The 24,456-nt window shown below is 46.3% G+C and overlaps 1 protein-coding gene across 2 annotated transcripts in view; it reads left to right on the top strand.

Annotated features, from left to right (window-relative positions):
* Nucleotides 1-8,322: 8,322 nt before the first annotated feature.
* RERG (RAS like estrogen regulated growth inhibitor) overlaps nucleotides 8,323-24,456 on the top strand; it is an 88,956-nt gene continuing 72,822 nt past the window's right edge. The window contains exons 1-2 of one of the 2 annotated variants that reach the window (XM_028746148.2): nucleotides 8,323-8,591; nucleotides 18,714-18,893. In XM_028746148.2, the coding sequence (XP_028601981.2) occupies nucleotides 18,833-18,893 (61 nt within the window). In that variant the 5' untranslated portion in view covers nucleotides 8,323-8,591; nucleotides 18,714-18,832. The remainder of the gene's footprint in view (nucleotides 8,592-18,713; nucleotides 18,894-24,456) is intronic. The other variant, XM_028746147.2, reaches the window with a different exon arrangement.

Below are 24,456 nucleotides of genomic sequence, written 5' to 3'. Positions count from 1 at the left end.
TCCAACCGTATCTCTCTGGCTGCACACAAAAGAATTGCCTTTCTGGAAGGTCCATTTAGCTCAATATCCCATTTCCATATTTAATCACATAAAGTACACAGTTGTGAAATGTCATGAGCAGAACATGGTGGTGATGTTTTGGAGCTCCTAGGCAGAACAGTATGGCAACAGATTTGGAACTTTGGAAGTCCCTGCCCATTGAGATTATTTTGGGTGCCTGCCAAAACCCTTTTGTTGCAGCAAGTTCCCCAGGCCTATAATTTTGACAAATGATTTTACTAGGTAGGTTGTAGTTGCTGGCACCTGTTTGTCTCGGGAAACAATGAAAGAGTGTGACTTCAGGACTGAAATCAAACTGTTGGAGAGTTACAGCACCTGTTGTGGCTGTAGAGACTGATAAGTGTTCCTAAAAGTTACTGGCTTTACTTTACCTTTTGTTTTAACATAGCTTGCTTTTAATGTTTTTTATTTTATTTGGTCTTTTATTTGGCCTTAAAAACTGCTTAGAGATCTTTCGTTTTAGTAAGCGGTATACACCGTATTGGCCCGAATATAAGCCACACACGAATATAAGCCGCACCTTTAAAAAAAAATTGGGGGGGAGACAATACCCAAATATAAGCCACTCCCTTAAAATTCTGTAGGCACTCACATCTGTTCCAATTTGCCATGGGTCTATTTCAGCAGCGATATCATAAAAGCCCATTTTTGTAAGGTTGTGAATTTAAGCCGCACTTTAACTTTTCACGGTCAGAATTTGGGGCAAAAAAGGTGAGGCTTATATTCAGGCCAATACAGTAAGTTTTGTAACAGCAAATCAATAACTTTTGATCCTGATGTGGATGAGGGCCAATTGCATGGTTTTCCCCCGTGGTTATGAAACAGCCACGATTACACAAACAAACATCAAAATAAATATTAAAAACAAGACTAAAAGCAATTGTGCATAAATGAACAGATCCAGTTCAGCCCTACTTCAAAATATGCAGAAAACTAAGGTCCAAAGGTCTGCATGGATATAAAAGTGTTTTTGCCTGGTGCCTAAAAGCAGATAGTGATGGTACCAGGTGTGCCTCTCTGGGAACAGAATTCCTCCAGGGACAGGGAGCCACCACCGAAAAGGCCCATTCTGGTGTCACTTCGCTTGTGGGGAGGCACACAGAGACGGGTCCATGCACTACATATTGAGTCACTGAGTTCCACCTATTAATAAAGGTAAAGGTACCCCTGACCATTAGGTCCAGTCGCGGACGACTCTGGGGTTGCAGCGCTCATCTCACTTTATTGGCCAAGGGAGCCGGCGTACAGCTTCCGGGTCATGTGGCTAGCATGACTAAGCCGCTTCTGGCAAAACCAGAGCAACGCACAGAAATGCCATTTACCTTCCCGCTGGAGCGGTACCTATTTATCTACTTGCACTGTGTGCTTTCAAACTACTAGATTGGCAGGAGCAAGGACCGAACAATGGGAGCTCAACCCGTCGTGGGGATTCGAACCACCGACCTTCTGATCGGCAAGTCCTAGGCTCTGTGGTTTAACCCACAGCACCACCCGTGTCCCTTCCACTTATTAACACTGTACTGCATTTCCTTTTATTTGCCTTGAAACTACTGCCTTCCACTCTTGCTGACTGACCCACAAGGAAGTCATGTCTACCTGCTGCTTGATAGGAGAAGAGGCTGTAAAATCAGCTCCTAGCCTTTCCTATCAAACGAGCAAACAAGCCCATTGTAGCCTGCTTTTCAATCAGCTTAAGGAAAGCCCCTCGGACAGGCAAAATATGGTTTCATTCAATCAGCCGAAGCGAAGCCTGACCGAGATCTCCTCTGAAGGCTTTGCAGCTTAAAATACGCTTGGGGGCGGGGGCGACATAGCAATTGTTTCCAAAGACAGGAAGACAGTCTGGCAAATAAAAAGGCCTGAGTGACATTTCCCCCCAAAGATGTATGTAGATGGAAAGTGAGATCTACAACAAAATGTTGCAGCGCTGCTGCTCAGTGTTTCAGGGCACCTCCATACGGCCAGCAATTTGAAGAAAGGATCTAAGCACAAACTGGGAAATTTAGCTTTGTGCCGTTAAAGAGCCCATGCAGATTGCTGGGGTTGTGGGGTTTGTGTTTAATAATTATTATTATAACAGTCAGAGACCAGCTTGTGGGGTTTGTATGTTTTTGCAAGTGTGTCCTGCAACATGCCATTGATGCATTAATACTGCATTAATGTGGATTTATACTGGACTGTCCACACACCACTGCACACTTTATTAGTCGTTCCATAAGGCTACCCCAATGCTTCCACATTAGTGCCATCTGGAGGGGCGCTACTGCACTACAGTGCAACAAAAGCAAAACGGCAACGAAAATCCGGGACAGCTGTGGCACGAAAAGTTATAGCAGAAGCAAATGGTATTGAAAGTGTGATCTCTTATAACTGAGACTGAATCCCAGGGTCGTGGGTTCGAGTCCCGCGTTGGGCAAAAGATTCCTTCATTTGCAGGGGGTCGGACTAGATTACCCTTGCGGTTCCGTCCCACTCTATGGTTCTGTGCTTGTCTAGGATTGCCCCTAAGGCACAATAAAATGGACATCTGGAGGTTCCTGAAGCATATACCCTAGCACAACAAATCCACTTTTAAAAGGAAACTAATTTTTGCAGTTAGGAAAGTGGCGTGGGTATACATCGAAAAGCGTGGGGGGAATGATTATTTGCAGGAAGACATCTAAACACCTTGTAGTCATATCAGGATGAATGCTCATTGCCTGAATAACCTACTCACAAGCAAACCAGAACGGACACTCAATAAAGACCAGGTAGGATCTAACCTCCTCCTAAGCTTTGTGCAAGCAAATCAGGGCAAATGTTCAGGAGCCTAGAATACGTCGGCCATGCTGATTTTCACATTTGGAAGTGGTTGTTTCCACTGCTGAAATTCTCTGCATGTGATGGATTTCTCAGGAGATCCTTGAAAACTTGCACAAATCCATTTTAATTGTACCGACTTGTGGAAACATCCAGCTTAACCTAGACTGGTTGCTCGTTATTGTGTGGAGTTTGTGTTAAAATTAATCCTCTTTGAAGGATTTCTCCATGAAACAGATGCCATCTGGCCACCTTTTCTGTCTCTCAGAAACGGTAATCAGTCTGGCTCTGGACAGAGAGTTGACGATTACAGAAACTAAACTTGTCTATGGTCCGGGCCATGGACACAAAATAGCAGCCACTCAGTGGCCCCTTGAAGTAGCTCCACCAAGGCCAAATGAGACACGTGGAGGCAGCAGCAGGCTCAAGGTTTGATCCTGGCGTACAAGGAGAGGGACTGCTGCTCCACAGTGCCCCTCCCTTGAGAAAGGCAGGAAGGGAAACTGCTACTCAGAATTGATCAGGTAAACCTGGAAAGCCCAGCAGCAGTAGGGTAGTGGTAAATTCACCAGTGCTGTATCTCTTCCCTATAGTCATAGCCTTGTCCACTCACAGCTGCATACCTTTCTAATAAAAGGTAAAGGGGCCCCTGACCATTAGGTCCAGTCATGACCGACTCTGGGCTTGCGGCGCTCATCTCACTTTACTGGCCGAGGGAGCCGGTGTACAGCTTCCGGGTCATGTGGCCAGCATGACTAAGCCGCTTCTGGCGAACCAGAGCAGCGCACAGAAACGCCTTCCCGCCGGAGTGGTACCTATTTATCTACTTGCACTTTGACATGCTTTTGAACAGCAAGGTTGGCAGTAGCTGGGACCGAGCAACAGGAGCTCACCCTGTCGCGGGGATTCAAATCGCCGACCTTCTGATTGGCAAGTCCTAGGCTCTGTGGTTTAGACCACAGCGCCACCCGCGTCCCTAGCAGGCAGGCAGGAAGGAAGGAACGAACAAACAAACAAACAAACAAACAAACAAACAAACAAATGAAGAACTGGCTGCCACTATAGGTAACCATATCAGTCAGTACAATTGCCTTACTACCCATTGTGCCACCCAGGTAGATTTTTTTCATATCTCACGTTAAGTGGATTATGAAGTGAAATCTTTAGTTGGCCTTCTTCAGACCATTTGCTAACAAAGAACGTGGCCTTTCATCCAAATGCTTCATGGCACTCCATTGACTGCAGCCGACAAATTATCTTTCAGTATCCAGGCAACGGAGCCGGTAAACATTTCCATCAGCTTCCCTTTTTGTTCATTCAAAAAAGGAAAAGGAAAAAGGGGCCTGGTCAACAAGCCAATCTGTGGGCCAGTCCTTTTGGTCTAGCAACACTAAGGCAATTGGGGGGAAAGCAGCATTGATTCACAGATGAAGACTCACTGCTGGCTGATCGCTGCTTAGCTTCAGAACCATTCATGTTTAGACCAATTGATTCACGATGTTTGGGACAAGGGATTTCATCCCCCTGCAAGCAAACCTCAAATATACAGAGATCCATATTCTGTTAAATATGAAACACTGGCTGGCAGCACTGCACTGAGATTGCTTAATGCATGTGTGAATAGGGCAGTGATAGGAAGTGAGGTTCTTTGAAACGCCATGGTGCACCTGTATCAGCAAAGTGGGATGCCTTCATCTGCCCCTCTTGCAATAAAATATGTCTCTCCCATATCGGTCTCTGCAGCCACAGAAGGTGCTGTAACTCTCCAACAGTTTGAGGTACACTCTTGTCTTTTGAGATAGCCAACAACTGCACCTACCTTCCTCTCAAGTCACTCCAATCAACCATCTTGCTGTAGACACTGGGGCTCCAGTGCTGGGATAGCTCAGTCGGTAGAGCATGAGGCTCTTGATCCCAGGGCCATGGGTTTGAGCCCTGTGTCGGCCAAAAGATTCCTGCATTGCAGGGGACTGGACTAGATTACCCTCATCATCCCTTTCAACTCTACGATTCTGTGAAATGCATGGAGCACCCTCCACGGCATTGATTCTCTTCACACACATCCTTTTGAGGGTGCTCAGCTGTCCCCTTCAATTCATGTGAATGGGGGCATCCTGGATATGCCACTGTACCCAGGCTTTGTAATTCCTTCTGTAGGGAAGTTCATCTTGCTTACGGCTTGTTGGCATTCCACCACAGTGTGAAGACCTTCTTTCCTTTATTTAGTTGATTTATAGCCAGCTTACTATATGACAAACCTAGACAGCATCTTAAAAAGCAGAGACATCACCTTGCCGACAAAGGTTCGTACTGTTAAAGCTGTGGTTTTCCCAAGAGGGATGTATGGAAGTGAGAGCTGGACCATAAAGAAGGCTGATCGCCAAAGAATTGATGCTTTTGAATTATGATGCTGGAAGAGACTCTTGAGAGTCCCATGGACTGCAAGAAGATCAAACGCATCCATTCTTAAGGAAATCAGACCTGAGTGCTCACTGGAAGGACAGATCGTGAAGCTGAGGCTCCAGTACTTTGGCCACCTCATGAGAAGAGAAGACTCCCTGGGAAAGACCCTGATGTTGGGAAAGATGGAGGGCACAAGGAGAAGGGGACGACAGAGGACGAGATGGTTGGACAGTGTTCTCGAAACTACCAGCATGAGTTTGACCAAACTGCGGGAGGCAGTGGAAGACAGGAGTGCCTGGCGTGCTCTGGTCCATGAGGTCACGAAGAGTCGGACACGACTAAACGACTAAACAACAACACTATAGAGAAAAATATACTGGAGCCATTTGCAATCAGCTGTCTCTTCTTAAAGTTTCATGGTGTGTGGTTGATTTGCATACCTCAAATAGATACTGAAAATTAATAGGAGTCACAAAGTTTCACCGGTTCCCATAGCCATAGGATAGATTGCTGATGGGAGCATTTTAATCCAGCCTTTTGTGAGCACAAACGTGGCCTGTAGGTGGTGCTATCAAACTGCATTTGCACCAAGCAGTTGGCACCAATGATCTCATAGAAGAAGCATTATCGCCCCCCCCCCCCCGTTATGTAGCTTTCAAACTTTAACTTGGGTGGAGTTTTGGTTTTTTAAATAAATAAATAAATGCCACAATGGGTGTCAACATAGCACACTGATGCATTTGCTGCCTGCTTCACTAAGGGGCATGTGCTTTCTGAAGAATGGGATGGTGGGTTGCTTGCTTTGGAGGGGGGGAAATATCAATGCCTCGCTTTCTTTCAAAAGGTGGACCTTCAGGCCAGGAGGAGGGGAATTGAAAGCAATTGATTAAGAGACCAATTAAGCAGGTGGGAGATGGAGGTAGATCTTGAACAAGGTCCAAAGACAGAAGGACTATATGAATGGGCTAACACCTGAATTCTAGCACTTAACCTGCCAGATCTTTGTCTTCATCTTTCTGCTGTTAATAAATATATATTATTTCAAAACGGGGGAGCATGTACCTAAGGCGCTGGCTTTTCAGGGAGTGGCATATTTTGGGAGGGGAGGGATGGTAGTTACACAAGCCTCTAGCTCAATGCCTAAGAGCCATTATGGAAAATGAATAACAGAGATTCTAGTCCTATCGGGGTTTGACTCATCGCCAATTTCCAGGCCTGCACTGAAGCAGACCTCATGTGGGTTGCAAAGACAATTTGCCGGAAAACCTCTATGGACCGGTATTGATTCTTTCTCCCCTTCTTGCAAGCCTCGTCTCATTTCTAAGAGAGTACCTTGAATTAAAAATAACCTCTGAGCAGTAACAACTGATTGGAAACGTGCTTCTTGTCAAAGTGAAGAAACAAGCTTGCTCCCCAAAGCACCCTGTTATATCTTGTTAAAGGGCTCTTAAAGAAAAATGTTCGCTGTGAATAAAGCAAATATATATGGATGTGGAATTTGGTCACAAATTGCTCCAGAGGCTACTTCACTTGAAAGCACACCCCGTAAGTTCATAATTCGAACTGGTATTGAAAAGGGGCCAAGGCTAGACAGCATCTGTTCCCAACCAGATGTATTGAACAACTCCCATCAGCACCAGCCAGAATGGCCAAAGGTCAGGGATGATCATCGTTTCAGTCCAAAAAAATCTGAAGGGCACCAGGCTGATATTAAGAGTGACAGTAGAAGTGGAGCATACACTGATAGCCTTCCACAAACTTCTCTAATTCTCTTCTAAAGCCATCCAAGTTGGTAGCCATCGCTGCCTCTTGTGGCAGGGAGTTCCACAGTTTAACTACATGCACCATGGGGAGAAAGCATTTTCTTTTCGCCTGCCCTGAACCTTCCAACATTCCACTTTAGCCAACATTCAGTATCAGGAGAAGAGGAAAAGTTTTATTTATCCCAGTGGTTCTCAAAGGGTGTGGTGCACCACACCGGTCTGGCAGAAGAGGATGAAAAGAGTGGTGGGAAGATTCAAGGACATTCCAGTAAACATTTCAACATTTCTGTGTAATATAGTAAGGTAAAGGGGTAAAAGGACCCCTGACCATTAGGTCCAGTCGTGGCCGACTCTGGGGTTGCAGTGCTCATCTCACTTTATTGGCCGAGGGAGCCGGCGTACAGCTTCAGGGTCATGTGGCCAGCAGGAGTAAGCCGCTTCTGGCGAACCAGAGCAGCGCACGGAAACGCCGTTTACCTTCCTGCTGGAGTGGTACCTATTTATCTACTTGCACTTTGACGTGCTTTCGAACTGCTAGGTTGGCAGGAGCAGGGACTGAGCTCACCCTGTCGTGGGGATTCGAACCGCTGACCTTCTGATTGGCAAGTCCTAGGCTCTGTGGTTTAACCCACAGCGGCACCCGTGTCCCTGTGTAATATAGTATAATACCACAATTTATTTATTTGCAGAATATGGATAGATATCTTTTCAGAAGGACAGTAAGAACATCAAGTGAAGCTGAGGACAATCCCAGTTGCCGTTTATAATTATATTTTGGGAATGAATCATGTTCTTTGGTAGCTACATTGTTTTATACTTACTGGATATCCCCTGATTATATTATAAAGCAGCTGTATTCTATGTTATTCATCAAGCACCGCTAGGGGTTGTTTCTTTTTGTTTTCCAATGTATTCCTTATAGAGAAAAAATTCGGTGAGCAAATTTTTATGCTGAAAGTGTGGCCCAGAGGGGGGGGGGGGATTGAGAACTGCTGCTCTAGCCACTTTTATTCCCGCGCATCATTTTGTACTCCACGCTTCCCTTTTACTCGCCTTTGACCCAAACTAAACAAAAAACCAGTGCGGCCACCTTTCCTCATCGGGGAGCTGTTCCAACTTTTGGGGTCGTGCGTTCTTCTCGCTGCGCAAATACGCGCGCCCTAGAAAATAAACTCTGCCTCCCCACCTCTCGAGGCTGCCATTTTTTGGTATGCGGCCCCCCGAGCCGCCTTGAAGCCCGGCGGCCTGCCGGTGGCGCCCTAGAGCTTCCTTTCCCCCCTATTGAAAAAAACCGGCGGCGTGATTCGTTGCTCCCACAGCGTTGCCGGCAAGCGAGGGAGACGCGTCGGGCTGCTTTGGAGCGCTGCGCGCCGCGCCGCCTTTTTAAACGCCGCAGTCTCTGCCGCTAGCCGAAGAATCCGGGAGGCTGTCCATGGCTCGGCGGCGCCTCTGATCCGGACGCCGGGTCCCTTCGTTTGCTGCAGCGCCGCAGGGCTGCCGGGCTGGAGGCGGGCAGGGAAAGACCTGACCTCGAGGGGCTGCCTCCCGGAGCGCAGGCTGAGCGAGGTAAGTCGGTTTCGCCGGATGGGAGACCGAGGGTCGCTGCGCGTTTGGAAGGGTGATTCCCCCCCGCCTCCATCGCTGCGGCAAAAGCACGAGGAGAAAAGTGCCGCCGCCACAAGCTTGCAGATCTCCGGGATCGTGGGCGGGTAATTTGCATTTAAAATGTGCCGGAAAGGAAGAGTTTTGTTTCGTCCTTCCCAAGGATGAGCGGAGAGGAGTCTCCCTGGTTTAAAAGCCAGAGCATGAGACTCTTAATCCCAGGGTGCTGGGTTCGAGTGCCGCTTTGGGCGAAAGATTCCTGCATTGCAGGGGGTTGGACTAAATGACCGTTGGGGTGCCTTCCCACTCTACGGTTCTATGATTGTCAGGCAGAAAATGACAGCGAGAGAAAGAGTGGAAAAGGAGACGCACTTCCTGGAAGGGGATCCTTCTTTTGCGTGTGAGGGACCTCTTTGCAGCAACAACACCACAAAACTGCAAGCTTACATATCTTGCTTATTATTTTTATCGATTGCATTTATGCCCCACCTTTTCCCTCCTGCTCCTCATTTAATCTGCACAGCAATCCTGCGAGGTAGGTTAGTTTGAGAGACAGCAGCTGGCCCAAGGTGACCCGGCAAGCTTCATGGCCGAGCGAGGATTCGAACACTGGTCTCCCAGGTCCTGGTCAGGCACGCTCACTATTATGTCTGCTCAGAAGTACGTTCATTGGGACTTACCCCCAGGGAGGAGGGCAGGATCGCTGAGGAGGCAGGTGCAGGAAAGTGTGGTGTGGTGTGGGGGTGTATAATTTGAAGCTTTCCACTCCTCTCCAGGGTAGAAGAGGTTGAGGGAGTTAGTTGCAGAGAGGTTGGCGTCTTCTGCTCTTTCGTCGAAAGCGTCTCCTGGCACCTTTAAAGGCTGTTAGATTTATGGGGGTAGAAGCTTTCGAGGCTCTGAGGAAGTGGGCAGGCATCCACCAAAGCTGGTGCTTCTGTTGGACTATAAAATGGCTCGGTATTCTCCCCAGCCGCACACCCACAAATCTGGGATTCAGCAACGGATCTCCCTCATCTGTTACCTGCGTGGCTCATTTGCAGAGCAGAGCCACCTGGGCTGTTTAGGAATCCTGGCTTCTCAATCTTAGGAACTTTTTCCACCCGCCAAGGCAATGTTGGGCTGCTAGGACTGGAGAGACTGGGAGCCCCTCCAGACTGTGTTTTTGTGGGGGGGGGGGGATGATGCAACGATAGTGGTGGATTTTGGTACAGTACTTATTTTCTTTTTGAATTGCATTTATATACCAGCGTTTCCTCCAAGGAACCTCCAATGTGGTTCTCCTTACTCTCCATTTTATCATCACAACAACCTGCAAGGTAGGTTCGGGGTTGAGAGACTGGGACTGGCTCAAGGTCACCCAGTAAGCTTCATGGCTGAGTGTGGATTCGAATCCTGGTCTCCCAGGTCCTGATCCAGCACTCAGAGCACCAACTGGACCATCCAAACTTCAGTCGGTTTTACCTGTTCTTCTGAGATGCTTCTCCGATGTCATCTCATTATTGCTATAGAGGCAACAAAAGTGTTAACAAAAGCTGGACAAAAACCAAAGGAGCGTTTATGGTCTTTAAAAGTTGTGGAAATTCTGCAGGAAGTTACGGGACGTGCACTGATTTGGGAATGAAACAGTATGTCCGCCCCAAAACTTTTGCAGGTGCAAACAATATTGATGGTGGGTTTGCACATGACCACCCTGATACCATGAGTTCAAATCAGCATGGATGGACAATAAAAAGGGTATATTGAAAGGTTCAGATCCCCTTCTGCAGCTCCATAAGTCACTGGGTGACTTTAAACTAGTCCCTACACGTACCACCTACACTGCAGGGTTGTTGTGACATTAAAAAGAGGGAGAACTAGGTATGCTGCCCTGAACTCTTTGGAAGAAGGGTTGGTTATAAATGAATGGTGAAGGTACTCTGCATATGTTCAGAGGCAGTTTTCTTTTTCTTAAAAGAAGTTCACGTTATATGTTGCCACCACCAAAATCTAGGCCAGAGTTTAATTTACCTTGCTTGGGAGCAAGGCTGCTCAGAAGTCCTGCACTCTCACTGCATGCCTAGGCCAAATGTAGATATTTGGGGATTAGCTGTGGCTATCTCAATGCTCTGAGAAAGGTCCTCTTGCACATGCTTGGAGGGCAGGGACCTCCATTCTTAATTCATGTATTTTCAGAGTGATCTTAGTGGCACAGAAAACTTGTTCTATTTCGAGCTCAATAATAATCTGAACTACCAGTATTCCAAGCTTTGGCAAATCACTCTTCGGGGGGGGGGGAGGACCTTACATAAGCTAAAAGTGTCTGGGGGCCAAAATGCTTGAGACCATTTGGTAACTCAGGAGCTACCAAAGAGCTATGCTAGTGTGTCAGTTTGGTACAGCTCAAGGTTACTTTTTGTCGTCTTCTTTTTTTAAATAAAAACTTGTAATTGTTTTGATTTAGACCATGAGACGCTTTGTAATTATAGACCAAACATCCCTTCCCTCTTGCTATGCCTTATTATGGACTCGGTAAATCACAAAACTGTATCCTATACTTTTGTTTGCTGGCAATTGTGACAACTTTCCCTTTTTAAAAATTAACTTTTCTTTCATTTCTTTTCCTTTTAAAAAAAACAAACTTGCTTGTTATCAAAATGAAGTAAATGGAGCAGCATGTTATTTTTTAGGGGAAAAAAATCTGTCCTGCCTTATTTTCAAAAATGGAACTCAAGGGGGGCAAGAATCACAGTATAGTTTTTGAAAATAGTATATCATGCCCACCTTTTAGGCAAAGTTTTTGTTCCAAAATAAGCCCTGAACAGCAGCAGCACTTTTTAGTTTTACACCTGCTGCTTTTTTAATAGTCTCCCTATCAAGTTCCATGAGTTGTTCATCTGTGCTTTTCTTTTGCCTCTGAGGTTAGCAGTTGGTGGGGCAGATTTATACCTGGGGTTGCCAGTTGTTGACTCTTACTTTCTGGGTGATCAGAAGCACTTTCACCAGGACACCTTGTCAATGCTGCGTTCCTCTGGCATCCTGACTGCACAGTAGCCAAGACAGGAAATAGATGCATATGCCTGCTTTGTTTACGTGTGGCTTTTAAAAATAGCTTTGCAAGGATGAATGAAAGCTCCTGCTTTGTTTAATTTAGCATGAAAATGTTAGTCTCTGGAATAGGATACTCTACTCTAAACCTAAAAGATGTAGCACAGTATTATCTCTTACTAGAACAGTTCCAATACATCGGAAGAGCTGCCAGCTTTTGACTTTCACAGAGCTCCTTGTCAGATTTTTTTCTGTTACTTTTGCAAAGCTCAAGAACATTTCCTTCATTCCTTTTGCTAACGTCACCCTACCAGCTTCTCTGCCTCCTTTTTTTTTTTGCCATCTCCTTGCAAATATTATCAGTGTTCAGGTGTCTTTGACTCTTGTTCAGGCACACAAAAGGTTTTAATAATAATAATAATTTATTATTCATACCCCACCCATCTGGCTGGGCCTCCCCAGCCACTCTGAGCAGCTTCCAACAAAATATTAAAATACCGTAATACATCAAACATTAAAAACTTCCCTAAACAGGGCTGCCTTCAGATGTCTTCTAAAAGTCTGGTAGTTGTTGTTCTCTTTGACATCTGGTGGGAGGGCGTTCCACAGAGCGGGTGCCACTACCAAGAAGGCCCTCTGCCTGGTTCCCTGTAACTTGGCTTCTCGCAGTGAAGGCCCTTGGCGCTCGATCTCCGTGTCCGGGTAGAATGATGGGGGTGGAGATGCTTCTTTTAGAAATCCACAAGATGCAATGAATAATAGAGAGGCAATCTTCTGTCCGGGATGGCTGTCTTCCAGCTTTGGACATCTTCTTGAGCTGGAGACTGACCAGTTTCAGAGGTGGGGCAGGTGTGGAATATAATATGTGTTCTTTGTGGTGGATCTCTGCAACATGCAATAGGCATAAGGAGAGCTTTGCTAGATCAGACCAAAGGGCTATGTAGCCTAGCATCCTGTCCCCAGAGTGAAACAACCAGATTCCTGCGGGAAGCCCACAAGGAGGATATAACAGCCCTTACCTCTATTCTGATTCCCCAAAACTGGTCTTCAGAGGCATGCTGTCTCTAATACTTAAGGTAACACTGATCGCTCTCTGACTATTAATCATTGATATCCAGCAACTTGGATAGCTTTAAAAGGGGGTTAGCTGAATCAATAGAAAACAAAAGCTATGATCACATCTTATGGTAGTGAAGGTCATAGCTTTAACTATGGGCTTGTCCACACTTCCGCTTGCCCCGCCACTTCCCCCGTGTAAAAGCAGATTGTTTGTTCTGATTGAGTGATAAACAGCAGGTTTTCCTGGGGAAAGTGGTGGGTCTAACAAAAAGTCTCTCAGACCCATGCCTAGAAAGCACAGGGCAAGTGGAAAACCTCAGTTTCTAGGCCTAGGAAAAGCAAAAGTATGGATGAGCCCATGTGCCAAGTGCAGAAATATAATTTCTCCTCTGTCCATTCAGCTTCATTTAGAGGACCCTGCGTTCCAGTATTTTGAGAGAGGCCTACCAACTTTTTTTTATCCCCACCGTGTACACTTTGTATTCCTCTGTCGCATTCTCCCTTGCTCACCGTTTTTCTACCCCAAAAAGCTCCAAATGTTGTAATCTTTCCTCAAAGGGGAGTTGCGCTGTCTCCTTGATTATTTTGCTTGCACTTTCCTAAACCTTTTTGCAGCTCTACCTCACCTTTTTTGAGGTGAGGAGACCAGAGCCGTTCATGACATTGCAAGTGTGGCCGCGCCACAGATTTGCACAAAGGAATTATGATAATTGGCAGCTTTATTTTCAATCCCTTTCGTTATGACCCATGACATAGAAGTTTCTTTTTTCACAGCTTTCACACTTTGGGGAGACGTTTTCGGAGAGTAGAGTGTTGGTTTGTTTTTACTTGTATCTTTCTCACCAGCCTTTTGGCCTACTGAGGCCTTCAGCAGATTATTATTTTTTGCCAGTATTATAAACACCCCTGAGCCAACAAGATAGCTCTGGGAACAAAGTTGTGATGAAAAAGAGCTCCAAAGGCATCAGCTGCAACCCAGAACAGAATTAAGCATGTTTAAACCAAATGATTTCAGTGAGCTGAACTTATTGGATGGTGGTCACCATGTTGTCTGACTGCAAAGTCCTGGATCCTGGGATCTTAGAGGTGGAAGGGACTATGAGGTTCAGTCAAAACCCCTTTGCAGGAATCTTTTACCCAACATGGGGCTCAAACCCTCGATCCCTGAGATTAAGAATCTCATGTTCTACTGAGGTATCCCATCAGACTGCTAGCTTGGAGAGCCCAACTACGTGCTTCTTACACATAAAAAAATGAATTCTAAATTCTGTTCCAAGCAAAGTTGGATTTATTTACTTATTGCCAGCCCAATAAATCAGGCAAGAGCAGTGTTAGAAACTTACTTAAAGTGAAATAAGTCAGTGTTTAGTGAAATAACTTGGCACGGAGCACTACAGTCTGCATTTGTGCAAGAACATTCAAAAGGCCTCGCATCACCTCTCAAAAAAACCAGTGGAATCACTTCACATGCCCAGCTGTCAGTCCTCAAGTCAAATAATGGTTGCTTGGCCGTAGTATGGGTGAAAAGGATCTCAGGACTGTAGTTGATCATTAACAGTGTGATGCAGCTGCAAAAATAAGAAAAGAGCCAGTGTGGTTTAGTGGTTAGAGTGCTGGTCCAGGATCTGAGAGATCAGGCTTCAAATCCCCAGTCAGCCAGGAAGCCAACTGGGTAGTCACCAGCTCTCAATGACTCTGAATAGAAATCACATTTTAAAAATGTAAATTAGAACACAGATGTGGAAACAAGGAGGAAGCTAAGGTTCCCCTTGTCTGTGTCTGTCTGTCTGTCTGTCTGTCTGTCTGTCTCTGTCTCTCTCTCTCTCTCTCTCTCTCTCTCACACACACACACACACACACACACACACACACACATTTGCCCCCTTAGTATAAATGCGGGTGCAGGTATCTCTGAGCATGTGGCATGTTCCTATAACAATAGCTACCCAACAGCTGTATCTCAGTGGGTAAAACATCTGCTTTGCATGCCAGAAGGTCTCAGATTTGGTCCCTAGCATCTCCCAGGAGACTGGGCAGTGGAAGAGATACCTGTCTGATACCCTGGAAAGCTGATGCCAGTCAATTTGGAGACTAGGTGGATCGGGGGTCCGACTCTACATACATTTGCTTCTGTGTTTCCCCACATAACTGATGTCATTTGTAGGCACCCTGTGAAAATAGAGGCTGATGAAGAATACTCTCTACAGTTGCTTGTCAATTGTTAGCATAGCAAAACAATAATAAGTCTTGTTACGATGGCTTTAAATGGCACTTCAGGCCAGAGTCTTTTTGTAGATATGCTCTGTAACACAACAACAACAACAACAACAACAACAACAACAACAACAACAACAACAACAACAACTTTATTTGTACCCTGTCCACTCTGGGCGTTTTCCAACAAAGTATTAAAAGCACAATAAAACACCAAACATTTAAAACTTCCTTATACAGGGCTGCCTTCAGATGTCTTCTAAAAGTCATATAGTTATTTATCTGTTTGACATTTGATGGGAGGCCACTACTGAGAAGGCCCTCTGCTTGGTTCCCTGTAACTTCCCTTCTCCCGGTGAGGGAACTGCCGGATGGTCCTTGGAGCTGGACCTCAGGCTGAACAATGGGGGTGATGACACTTCTTCAGGTTTTCAGGGTCGAAGCCATTTAGGGCTTTAAAGGTCAGCATCAACATTTTGGATTGTGTTCAGAAACCTACAGGTGGGCCAGCATCATTGATTACTTATAACTGCCCCAATATTATCATGAGCACAAATTATTGTGGATGCATAATAAAAAGGACATCTGGAGGGACCTTTGATTTTGGGCAAAGCATTTCTTCAGAAGAGCCAGTATGGTGTAGTGGTTAAGAGCGGTAGTCTCGTAATCTGGGGAACCGGGTTCGCTTCCCCTCTCCTCCACATGCAGCTGCTGGGTGACCTTGGGCTAGTCACACTTCTTTGAAGTCTCTCAGCCCCACTCACCTCACAGAGTGTTTGTTGTTGGGGAGGAAGGGAAAGGAGAATGTTAGCCGCTTTGAGACTCCTTAAAGGGAGTGAAAGGCGGGATATCAAATCCAAACTCCTCCTCTTCTTCTTCTTCTTCTTCTTCTTCTTCTTCTTCTTCTTCTTCTTCTTCTTCATAGTTGAAGATTACTCACACCCTCTTCCAAAAATGGCCACACTTTTTCTCACAGTTGTCAGTTGTCTCATGCTTTTCTGGGATGGGCAACTGAGAAGGGTGAGGGGGTCAGTGTTGGTCCACTCCACCTCTTAGCATTTCTCACAAAGAACTCCTCCATCAAGCCGATGACTGAGATGGGATGGGGCAGGGTGGGGAAAGCTTTTTCGAGCTCTATAATAAAACACCTTTTAAGCCTTGCCTAACCTTGCACTCTGCCCCTGATGCAGAATGCACAAAGGGCTTCTGAGCACTTCAAAGCACAGAGGTTTGTTTAAGGGAAAATGTTGAGAAGCATACCTTTCCCAACTGGTGTGGCTTTTATAGCAATTCCTGAGGACCAATAAAGGGAGTTACAGTAGGCTGTGGGGAGCTGACTCCGCAACGGCGTTAATGGGTTTTTCGTACATTCAGAAACGTAAAAAAACTGTATTGGAAGTTAGTTGTCAAGGCCAACTGCTGGCAATAATAATTGCAGCTATCTTGGCTGGGGTGGAAATGGGACTTTTTCAGTATTTTGAGCCTATTATATTGAAGAATGTCGAGACTTTATTCAGCGGTTGTGTGTCCTGTGGTATCTATTAACTGTTAGGTAATTTTGCCAAACATGACGTTGATAATCTCTGTTATGCAAGCAAGACAGAACCACCGAAAAGCCCCAAATTAATGCTCCCCTAAAAACAGGAAAGCACAGAGTTGCACCCTCAAAAGCGGTCTGAATCTGGATTGGCAGATCATTTTTTAAACAAGGGCCATACTTCAAAATGATTAAATGTTGACGGCTAGTAACGGGCTGCTTAACCCTTTCCTCCCAATTGTAAAAGAAGTTTGTGCAGAGTTATTTCCTGGTTATGCCCTTTAAAGTATGTTTTTAAGGCAAACTGTTTTGTGCTTCTGGGTTTTTTTTAAGTGACCAGCCATTGTGCGTAATGAGGCATGGGCTCTGCTCAAGCTGTGATGCCCCCACACAGGAGGAATTGCTAAAGATAGCTTTGACTGTGTTGTCCTCAAATGTGATTGAAGAGCAGAAGGGAGGTGAGGTCTTGGGTTTGCGGGTGATGCTTGGAGCCAGGGGGGGAGGGAGCTGAAACAAGGACCTACAAGGACCAAATGGAGGGACTGGTTGTCAATTTTACTCCCTAGGCTCCATACCATGGGTTGCTGGAAGCTACACTCCTCCATCTGCTTTGCTGCACAACTTCTTTTTCCTGAAACTCAGCTGCACAGGAACTGGCAGAAGATGCATGTGTTGTAGTACCAATGGCTTCTGCTGTTGCACCAAGGCTTGAGTTGGATTGATCCATTAAGGCCACATTGGGGCCTTGGCACTTCATCTGTGTTCCCTGCTTCACGCAACAGCACATTGGATTGTACTGTTTAGTATGTTAGTTCTATAAAAAGAAATTGGGGGGGGGGGTTACAGGAATAATGCAAAGGTCACTGCAGATGCATTGTGTAGTGGATGAGCAGGCCTAAATTTTGCCCATTAACATTAACCTAAGTCCTGTGTCCTTGTGTCTTCATTCTCCTGGGGCTGGCTTGGGGGTCTTGAAGCGCAGCCAGTTGCTGGGAATCACAAGTGAGTTGTGGCATTTTTTGGATCCTGCTTTAGGACTTCCACTAGGTATCTGGTTGGCTAGTGTGAGAAACAGATGCTGGGATAGATGGCCCTTTGGCCTGATCCAGCAAAGCTCTTATCATGAAGTTATGTGGAAAGGTAGCATCTCAGGGAATAGGGTTCTTGCCAAGATTTCCACATGATTTGCACATCTTTGGTATGCAAGCTTATATGTGGGTGTGGGTGTGTGGGTGTGTACACACACACACACACACACACACACACACACACACCACATACAGTCATACCTCAAGTTACAGACACTTCAGGTTGCGTTTTTTCGGGTTGCGAACTGCCGAAACCCAGAAGTACCAGAACAGGTTACTTCCAGGTTTCGGCGGGGACGCATGCGCAGAAGCGTCAAATTGCAACCCACACATGCGCAGACGCACTGCTGTGGGTTGCAAACGCTGCAGGTTGCAAACGTGCATCCCGCACGGATCACATTCACAAGCCTGGCGTCCACTGTGTGTGTGTGTATGGGATCATTCAGGAAGGGAGTCAAGTCCGTCCATCGCCCCAGCTGTGATCTGAAGAGAGGGGGCTGTAACATGTGATTCTTCTGAACAGAGCCATCATGATGCAGTGGTTTAGAGTGCCAGACTTGGACCTGGGAGACCAGGGGTCAAATGCCCGCTCAGCCATGGAACTCACTGCGTGACTTTAGGCTAGTCACTCTCTCTCAGCCTAGCCTAGGTAAATGTAATACATAATATAAAGAAATATAGCTTTTGCTCTTTTTCTTCTTTCCCCATGCCCGAAGACAGAGAACCGCCCCCTGAGTTTTTGAAAGAGATTGGTTCTAGGTTCATGGAAGAAGAAGAAGAAGTGTTTGGATTTGATATCCCGCCTTTCACTCCCTTTTAAGGAGTCTCAAAGCGGCTAACATTCTCCTTTCCCTTCCCCCCCCCCCCACAACAAACACTCTGTGAGGTGAGTGGGGCTGAGAGACTTCAAAGAAGTGTGACTGGCCCAAGGTCACCCAGCAGCTGCATGTGGAGGAGCGGAGATGCGAACCCGGTTCCCCAGATTAGGAGTCTACCGCTCTTAACCACTACACCACATGGCTTATCGTTTGAGGGCTGCGTCTGACAAAAAGCTCTCCTGAGAAACAGGACACACCTCAACCTTCTGCTGAGACCTTGGCAGTAGCTGGCAGTACCCCTGTTCACCTGCTCATTCCTTCTCTTTGGTGGGTCTTTTTCCATTAGGCCCTGCTTGAAAATCACAATGGCACGGTAAGGCAGAAGAAAGGACTTGGGCATTCATCCTTCGTGCCAGTTTGGTTCAGCCAGTGACGATTCCGCCAGCCCTCCATTTTCTCCCCGCCATGGCTAAGAGCGCAGAAGTGAAACTGGCCATCTTTGGCCGAGCCGGAGTGGGAAAGTCAGGTATGTCTGCTTTCACTTCCATTGCTCCTTATTTGGCTTTGTTTTCTCGTGTTTTCAAGATGTATTTTTTCACACAAACACACACACAGCAGAGTTCTGATCCAGCTGAGGCCTCTCACACCCGTAATTCTGTTTTATTTTTTAAAAGGTTGGAACATTTTAGCCACTTTAGGTGCATTGAATAAACTCTGAAGCTTTTGCCGCACACCGAAAAGGTCACAAGAATTAACCTGAGCCAAGATGTGGGAGTTTCTTTTAAAACAGGCATCGCACTGTGATTGTGTTGGTGACCAAACCCGACCACCTACCATGGTCTCACTGAGTCCTCTGGAACAGCAAATAGGGGCAATGGGAGAGGGTCTCAGGCACCTTCTTTTTTTTTTAATAATAATTTTTATTCAGTTTCCAATATGCATTCCATCCATATTTAACATCCACTTCTAACATATACATCTTTTAGACTTCCCTCAGCCTATCTGACAATTTTCCATATAATCACAATTACTCACATTTCTTAAATTTATATTGCGCTTTAACAATCTTAATCTTATCATATCTTTTAAGCAACATTTCTATCCATCATTCTCACAGAGCTTCTTGAAAGCCAACAAGCGTTATTTGCTTCTCACATACATTTTTGATATACTCTGTGAATTTATTCCAGTCCTCGGTGAATCTCTGATCACGTTGATTCTGAATTTCCCCCGTTAATTTGTCCATTTCTGCATATTCCATCAGTTTCATTCTCCATTCTTCCCTCGTCGGCATCTCTTCCTGTTTCCATTTCTGGGCCATCAAAATTCTAGCTGCTGTCACTGCATATCTAAATAATTTCACATCCTTATTTTTAATTTCATTCCCTAATATTCCTAATAAAAATGCTTCTGGTTTCTTAACAAAAGTATATTTCAACATTTTCTTCATCTCATTATAAATCATTTCCCAGAAGCTTTTCACTTTCTTACACTCCCACCACTGGGTCTCAGGCACAGTCAGTGGACTGTCTTCACCCTTCTGTGGAATAAAAATTTGGCCACCACTAGGACAAACCTGTGTAGGGTAGCTTGGTTGAGTAGCCTCTCCTGGAAGATAGGTGAAAAAACTTCAGGCCACAGGTGTAGAAGCAGCCGCCCAGGCCTGTCTTGGTCTGGTCTTTAGGACTCTTCCCAGGCCACACCCCTCCTGAAGCCACACCCCCTGTCCCCGGCCACACCCCCTCAATGCACTGTGTCCTCCTTGAGCAATTTTTTTCTTGAATTGTGATAATGCCTCTTGTCTGCCTGGATGGAGAATAAAGAGATGCGCATGTAGAAACCTCCTGATTTTATTTCACAGGGGTAAGAGGTACACCTCTGGCCCTGCCCACCTCTGGCCTGTGGCCCCTGGAAGGTTTCCCATGGGAAGAATGTGGCCCTGGGGCTGCTAAAGGCTCCCTCCTCCTGTCATAGAAAGTCAGTGGTAAACAAATGAAACGTTTCATCACAGGAGGTCAGCATGACTTTTTGGAATGACCCAGCTTTGCTGTAATTTACTTCATTCAAAGCATTAGTGCTTTGGAATGGGGGCTGCGTGGAGGGAAAAGCTGCCAGCCTGCTGCTTAACCGATTACCTCCCTTATGGTCTCCACTTAAAAATTAGCAGTTTGCCAGTTTTTGTCCTCTGACTGGAAGAATTGTTCAGGTTCAAGCATATTGAGGGAATGGGTGTGAAAGCAAAACAGTTGCTGCTGCGGAAAATGGTAAAATGTCAACGCCTGGTTCTGAATGCTAATAGTCTTCATATAGCACATTCCAAGTCCTTTGCAGACATCATCAGTACAATATCCCTGAGAGGCAGGCCGCGAGGATCCCAATTTTGTAGATAAATGTGAATGAACGACTGAAAGCATTGTTTTGGCTAGCATTTTCAGCCCCGCCTCATTTCCAGGGAGCAATGTTGTGGGAGGAGCCTGAGTTCAGTGTCTGCTTTGCTCGCAGGTGTTTCCTGGTTCAATTCTCAGCATCTCCAGGTAGGGCTGGCAGAGACCTCTACCTGAATTTCAGTGTCTGTGTATTGACTACATGCCACTGTCAGTGGAGACAGTGCTGAGCTAGATGCGCCAGGGGTCTAACTCGGTATAAGACAGCTCCAGTTGGGCTCTAATTAAAGTGCTGGCACCTGGGGAGGCTGCAAAGTGCAGAACACTGGTGTGATGGTTTGTAGAGTAGGAGGAAGGTTCAATACCTGTACCCAAAGCATGAGAATGTAACTGAAATCTTCTCTCCCCTTTGATAATTTGCAAGTGCACTTTCTTGATGGATAGTTGAGTGGGGAGGTGAGGAACTGCTGGATGATTTGGGGGGGGGCATGTCACTAGAAGACATGCACAAAGAGGGCTGCAGGGACTGGTTCAAGATCACCCAGGAACCTCTGGGATTGGGTAATTTTTTAAAACCCAAATCACCCTGCGCAAATGCCAACACTTTAGAAGCCAGATGCATGTTGGGCTATTTGGTGGTCGTTTATTACATATGCCGAAATACCGGGTTTACAAAATACCTTATTGCCAGCGTTGAACGTCATGATTATATTTCTGCTCTGAACTTTGTGCTTGGGTCTCTCACTCTCTTCTGGCCAATGAAAACAGGGACATTGTCCTGATGATATGCCCTGCGAGGTCCCTGCAAGAGCAACACAGGAAATGAAGGATGTAGGCAACAATACATAATACATAAGAAAAATACATTAAGAATTCATTCAATACATTAGAATGAATAAGTTCACTTTCCTGGCTTCTGGCATAGAGGGGAGGGAGGTATGGTTGTTTGTTTTTGTATTTCTTGTTACATTCAGTTTCTATTTTCTGACTTCATACGGTGCATTTATCACTGAAAAGCTGATAAAAATTATAAGCATGTCCAGCATTTCAGCCACAACACTATGCTAGCTCAGCCTCTCTGAAGCAGGGATTTCTCAGACACCACACCATGCCATCGCCCTCCTCCCTTTTCTGCTCTGCAGATGGTTTTCTTGGCAAAGTGTGGTGCTCGCTTTGCGAAAGGGGAAGTCTCTGGGCTCTAGCACAGCCACTGGGTTTTCTGCTTGGAGCAGCCTGGCCTTGATGGATGTGCTCAACTCTCAGTTCAAGTAGATAGTTGCCTAATGGATGAGCTTCTCCTTCTCCAGATCTGCAGGGTTTCCCGCCATCAAAGGGAGGCCGCTGTTGAATGTAAAGCTGCCAGGAGGAAACTCTATCCAGCATTATGACTTATGTGGCAGTTCTTTGCACTGCCTGCTTCACTTGACAGGGCTGGCCAGACAGCTGGAGGCCCTTGCCAAGCAGCGTAATCCAAAAACGTTAGCCAAGATCCCGGAGGAGGAGGCCTTGATCCACTATAAAGAGAAAAGTGCATGCAACAGTAAATAAGATGACCGGGACTGCCAGGAGTCCCTGACAGTTGTTCTATCACTGGTGCAGCTCATAGTTTCTAACCAAAAGCCAGACACTAAACACTTATGGTCTTCCAAAGTTCAGATCTGGCTCCAAGATTTGGGGTCCCCAGTTCATTTGCCCTTGGTGTCATGGACTGGTTGGATGCAGGGGAATGGTGGAAGGCACCAGCTGGGGAACCCCCAAGGGAAGAAGGCTTAGAGCCCAGGGAATGGTGGTGGGATGATGATGAGTGGTCAGAGTGAGAAGAGGGAGCAGACAGAGTGGAGGAGGTGCTGAAAGCTGAAGAGGTAATAGGATTTAGTGAGCAGGAAGAGTCTGTGGCCAAAGGAAGTCCAGAATGAAAGGCAGAAGCTGAAGCAGGAGAGGAGGGAAGCCAAGAAGCAAAGATGGGTCAGGGAGAGGCATGGGTGTCTCCTCATCCTGCTGCAATAAGCTCCCCTCCTTCTGGTCTCCCAGAACAAGGAGAGGCATGATGCGGGAGGAGCAAAGGCAAGCAGGCAGGTGCAGTCTCAGATTGCTTGGGGGGGGGACCTCTGGAGAGGAGGAGACATAGATGGCTGTGGAGGGTGGGGACCTTTAGTCTCTGTGTCATGGGGACACGACCTACCAGAGATGGGTTGCTCTCCTCATTAGGCCTGACACTCAGCCAAATCTGTGAAGATTGTGTTTTTGCTAATAAAGAGTTAACTCCAGCTTGCTTGGTGTGATTTCCTGCTGGCTCACTCCTGTCACTTGGGGGGTCCCCGGTTCTTGCCCATGGTGGTGGTGGCTGTGCTGATTACACTGTGCACACATTCCCTGGCGATGCTGGCTTATGCCATCCACACCCTGAAGGGTTCTTGCCTTCAGGAAGAAGGCTGGCACTAAGCTGATGGCCCCAGTGCACGTGTGGCCCAGTGCTGAGAGCGACACCATGCCACGCTCATGTCAAGGACCCAGGAAGGGCCCAGCAATGGTGAAGATCAGAACTCCAGCCTGTGTACACAAACTCCCTGCCTCCACCAGCTTGAATAGCACCCGCCTCACCCTCAAACATAGGCATGGCAGAGAACATAGGACGTTGCCCTGTACTTTGTCCTTTGTCTCATCTAACTAAGTATTGTCTGCAATGACTGGAAGCAGCTTTCCTGGCTTTCACACGGGAGATATGGATATGGTGGGGATTGAACCTGGGACCTTCTGCATGCAAAGCAGATGCTCTGTCACTGAGCCATAGCCCTTCCCCAATCATTGTTGGCCTAATTAAGCTGGTGTTGGTGGGGAATTTGCATGCATGGCCAATTGCCCTGCCATCCCCCAGTCCTTAGCGCCAGCCCAGGAGTGGTGGTAGTGGCAGTATCAGCAGGAGTGGTTTGGGACCTGGCAGCCAGTAGTGGCAATGGGCTTTGCCAGGGCCTCTGGGTTCTAGTGCTTCTCTCAATATACGCCATATGCTGGCTTTCCAAATATGAATATATAGAATACAAGATGGTAGAACAGTTTAATTCCTTGGGGTGGTACTGCAATAAGTTTCATAGAATGGACCCCCTGAAGAAAAACCTGAAAAAAGAGACAAGGCGTGTACTTTTATAACCTAAGAAAATATTTAATTTATTTATTTTTTTAAAGTGGACCCACTGAAATCAGTGAACATTAAGTTTGGTCCATTAATTTCAACAGGTCTGCTCTGAGTAAAACTTACTAGACTATCACCCTTTGTTCCTTCCCACCTCCCCCAAGATCACATCCACACCCTACATGACTTCCCCAAAGAATCCTAGGAGTGGTGACTGTACAAATGTGCTTTGAAGGTGTGGTGACCCAAGAAAGCATGCTTTGAGGAATCGGTGCACTCTTAACATTTAACCCAGAAACATGGGTGCCATTGAAGGAGGTCCTTCCTGCATCTCTGGGCCAGTGATCCTAAGGAGATATTTCTTTTTAGGGTGTATTCAGCAAGCTTTCTTTCCTTTTCCAGCGCCTTGATTAAAGGCTTCCTCGCAAAGCTAAAAACAGACTGGCGAAACTAGTGCTGGGAAGCCTCAGAAGATAAACCAAGAGAAATGGGCCTGTCAAGTGGTCAGTCTGGAATTTCCGTAGCGCTTTCAAATAACTCGTTTGAAAGTTGGTCAGGTTGCAAGCCTTGTTTAG

The sequence above is a fragment of the Podarcis muralis genome, chromosome 10 (genome assembly GCF_964188315.1).
Source record: "Podarcis muralis chromosome 10, rPodMur119.hap1.1, whole genome shotgun sequence".
NCBI lineage: Eukaryota > Metazoa > Chordata > Lepidosauria > Squamata > Lacertidae > Podarcis > Podarcis muralis.
Note: the sequence above shows the minus strand (reverse complement) of the source record. Positions and strands in the feature narration are given on the sequence as shown.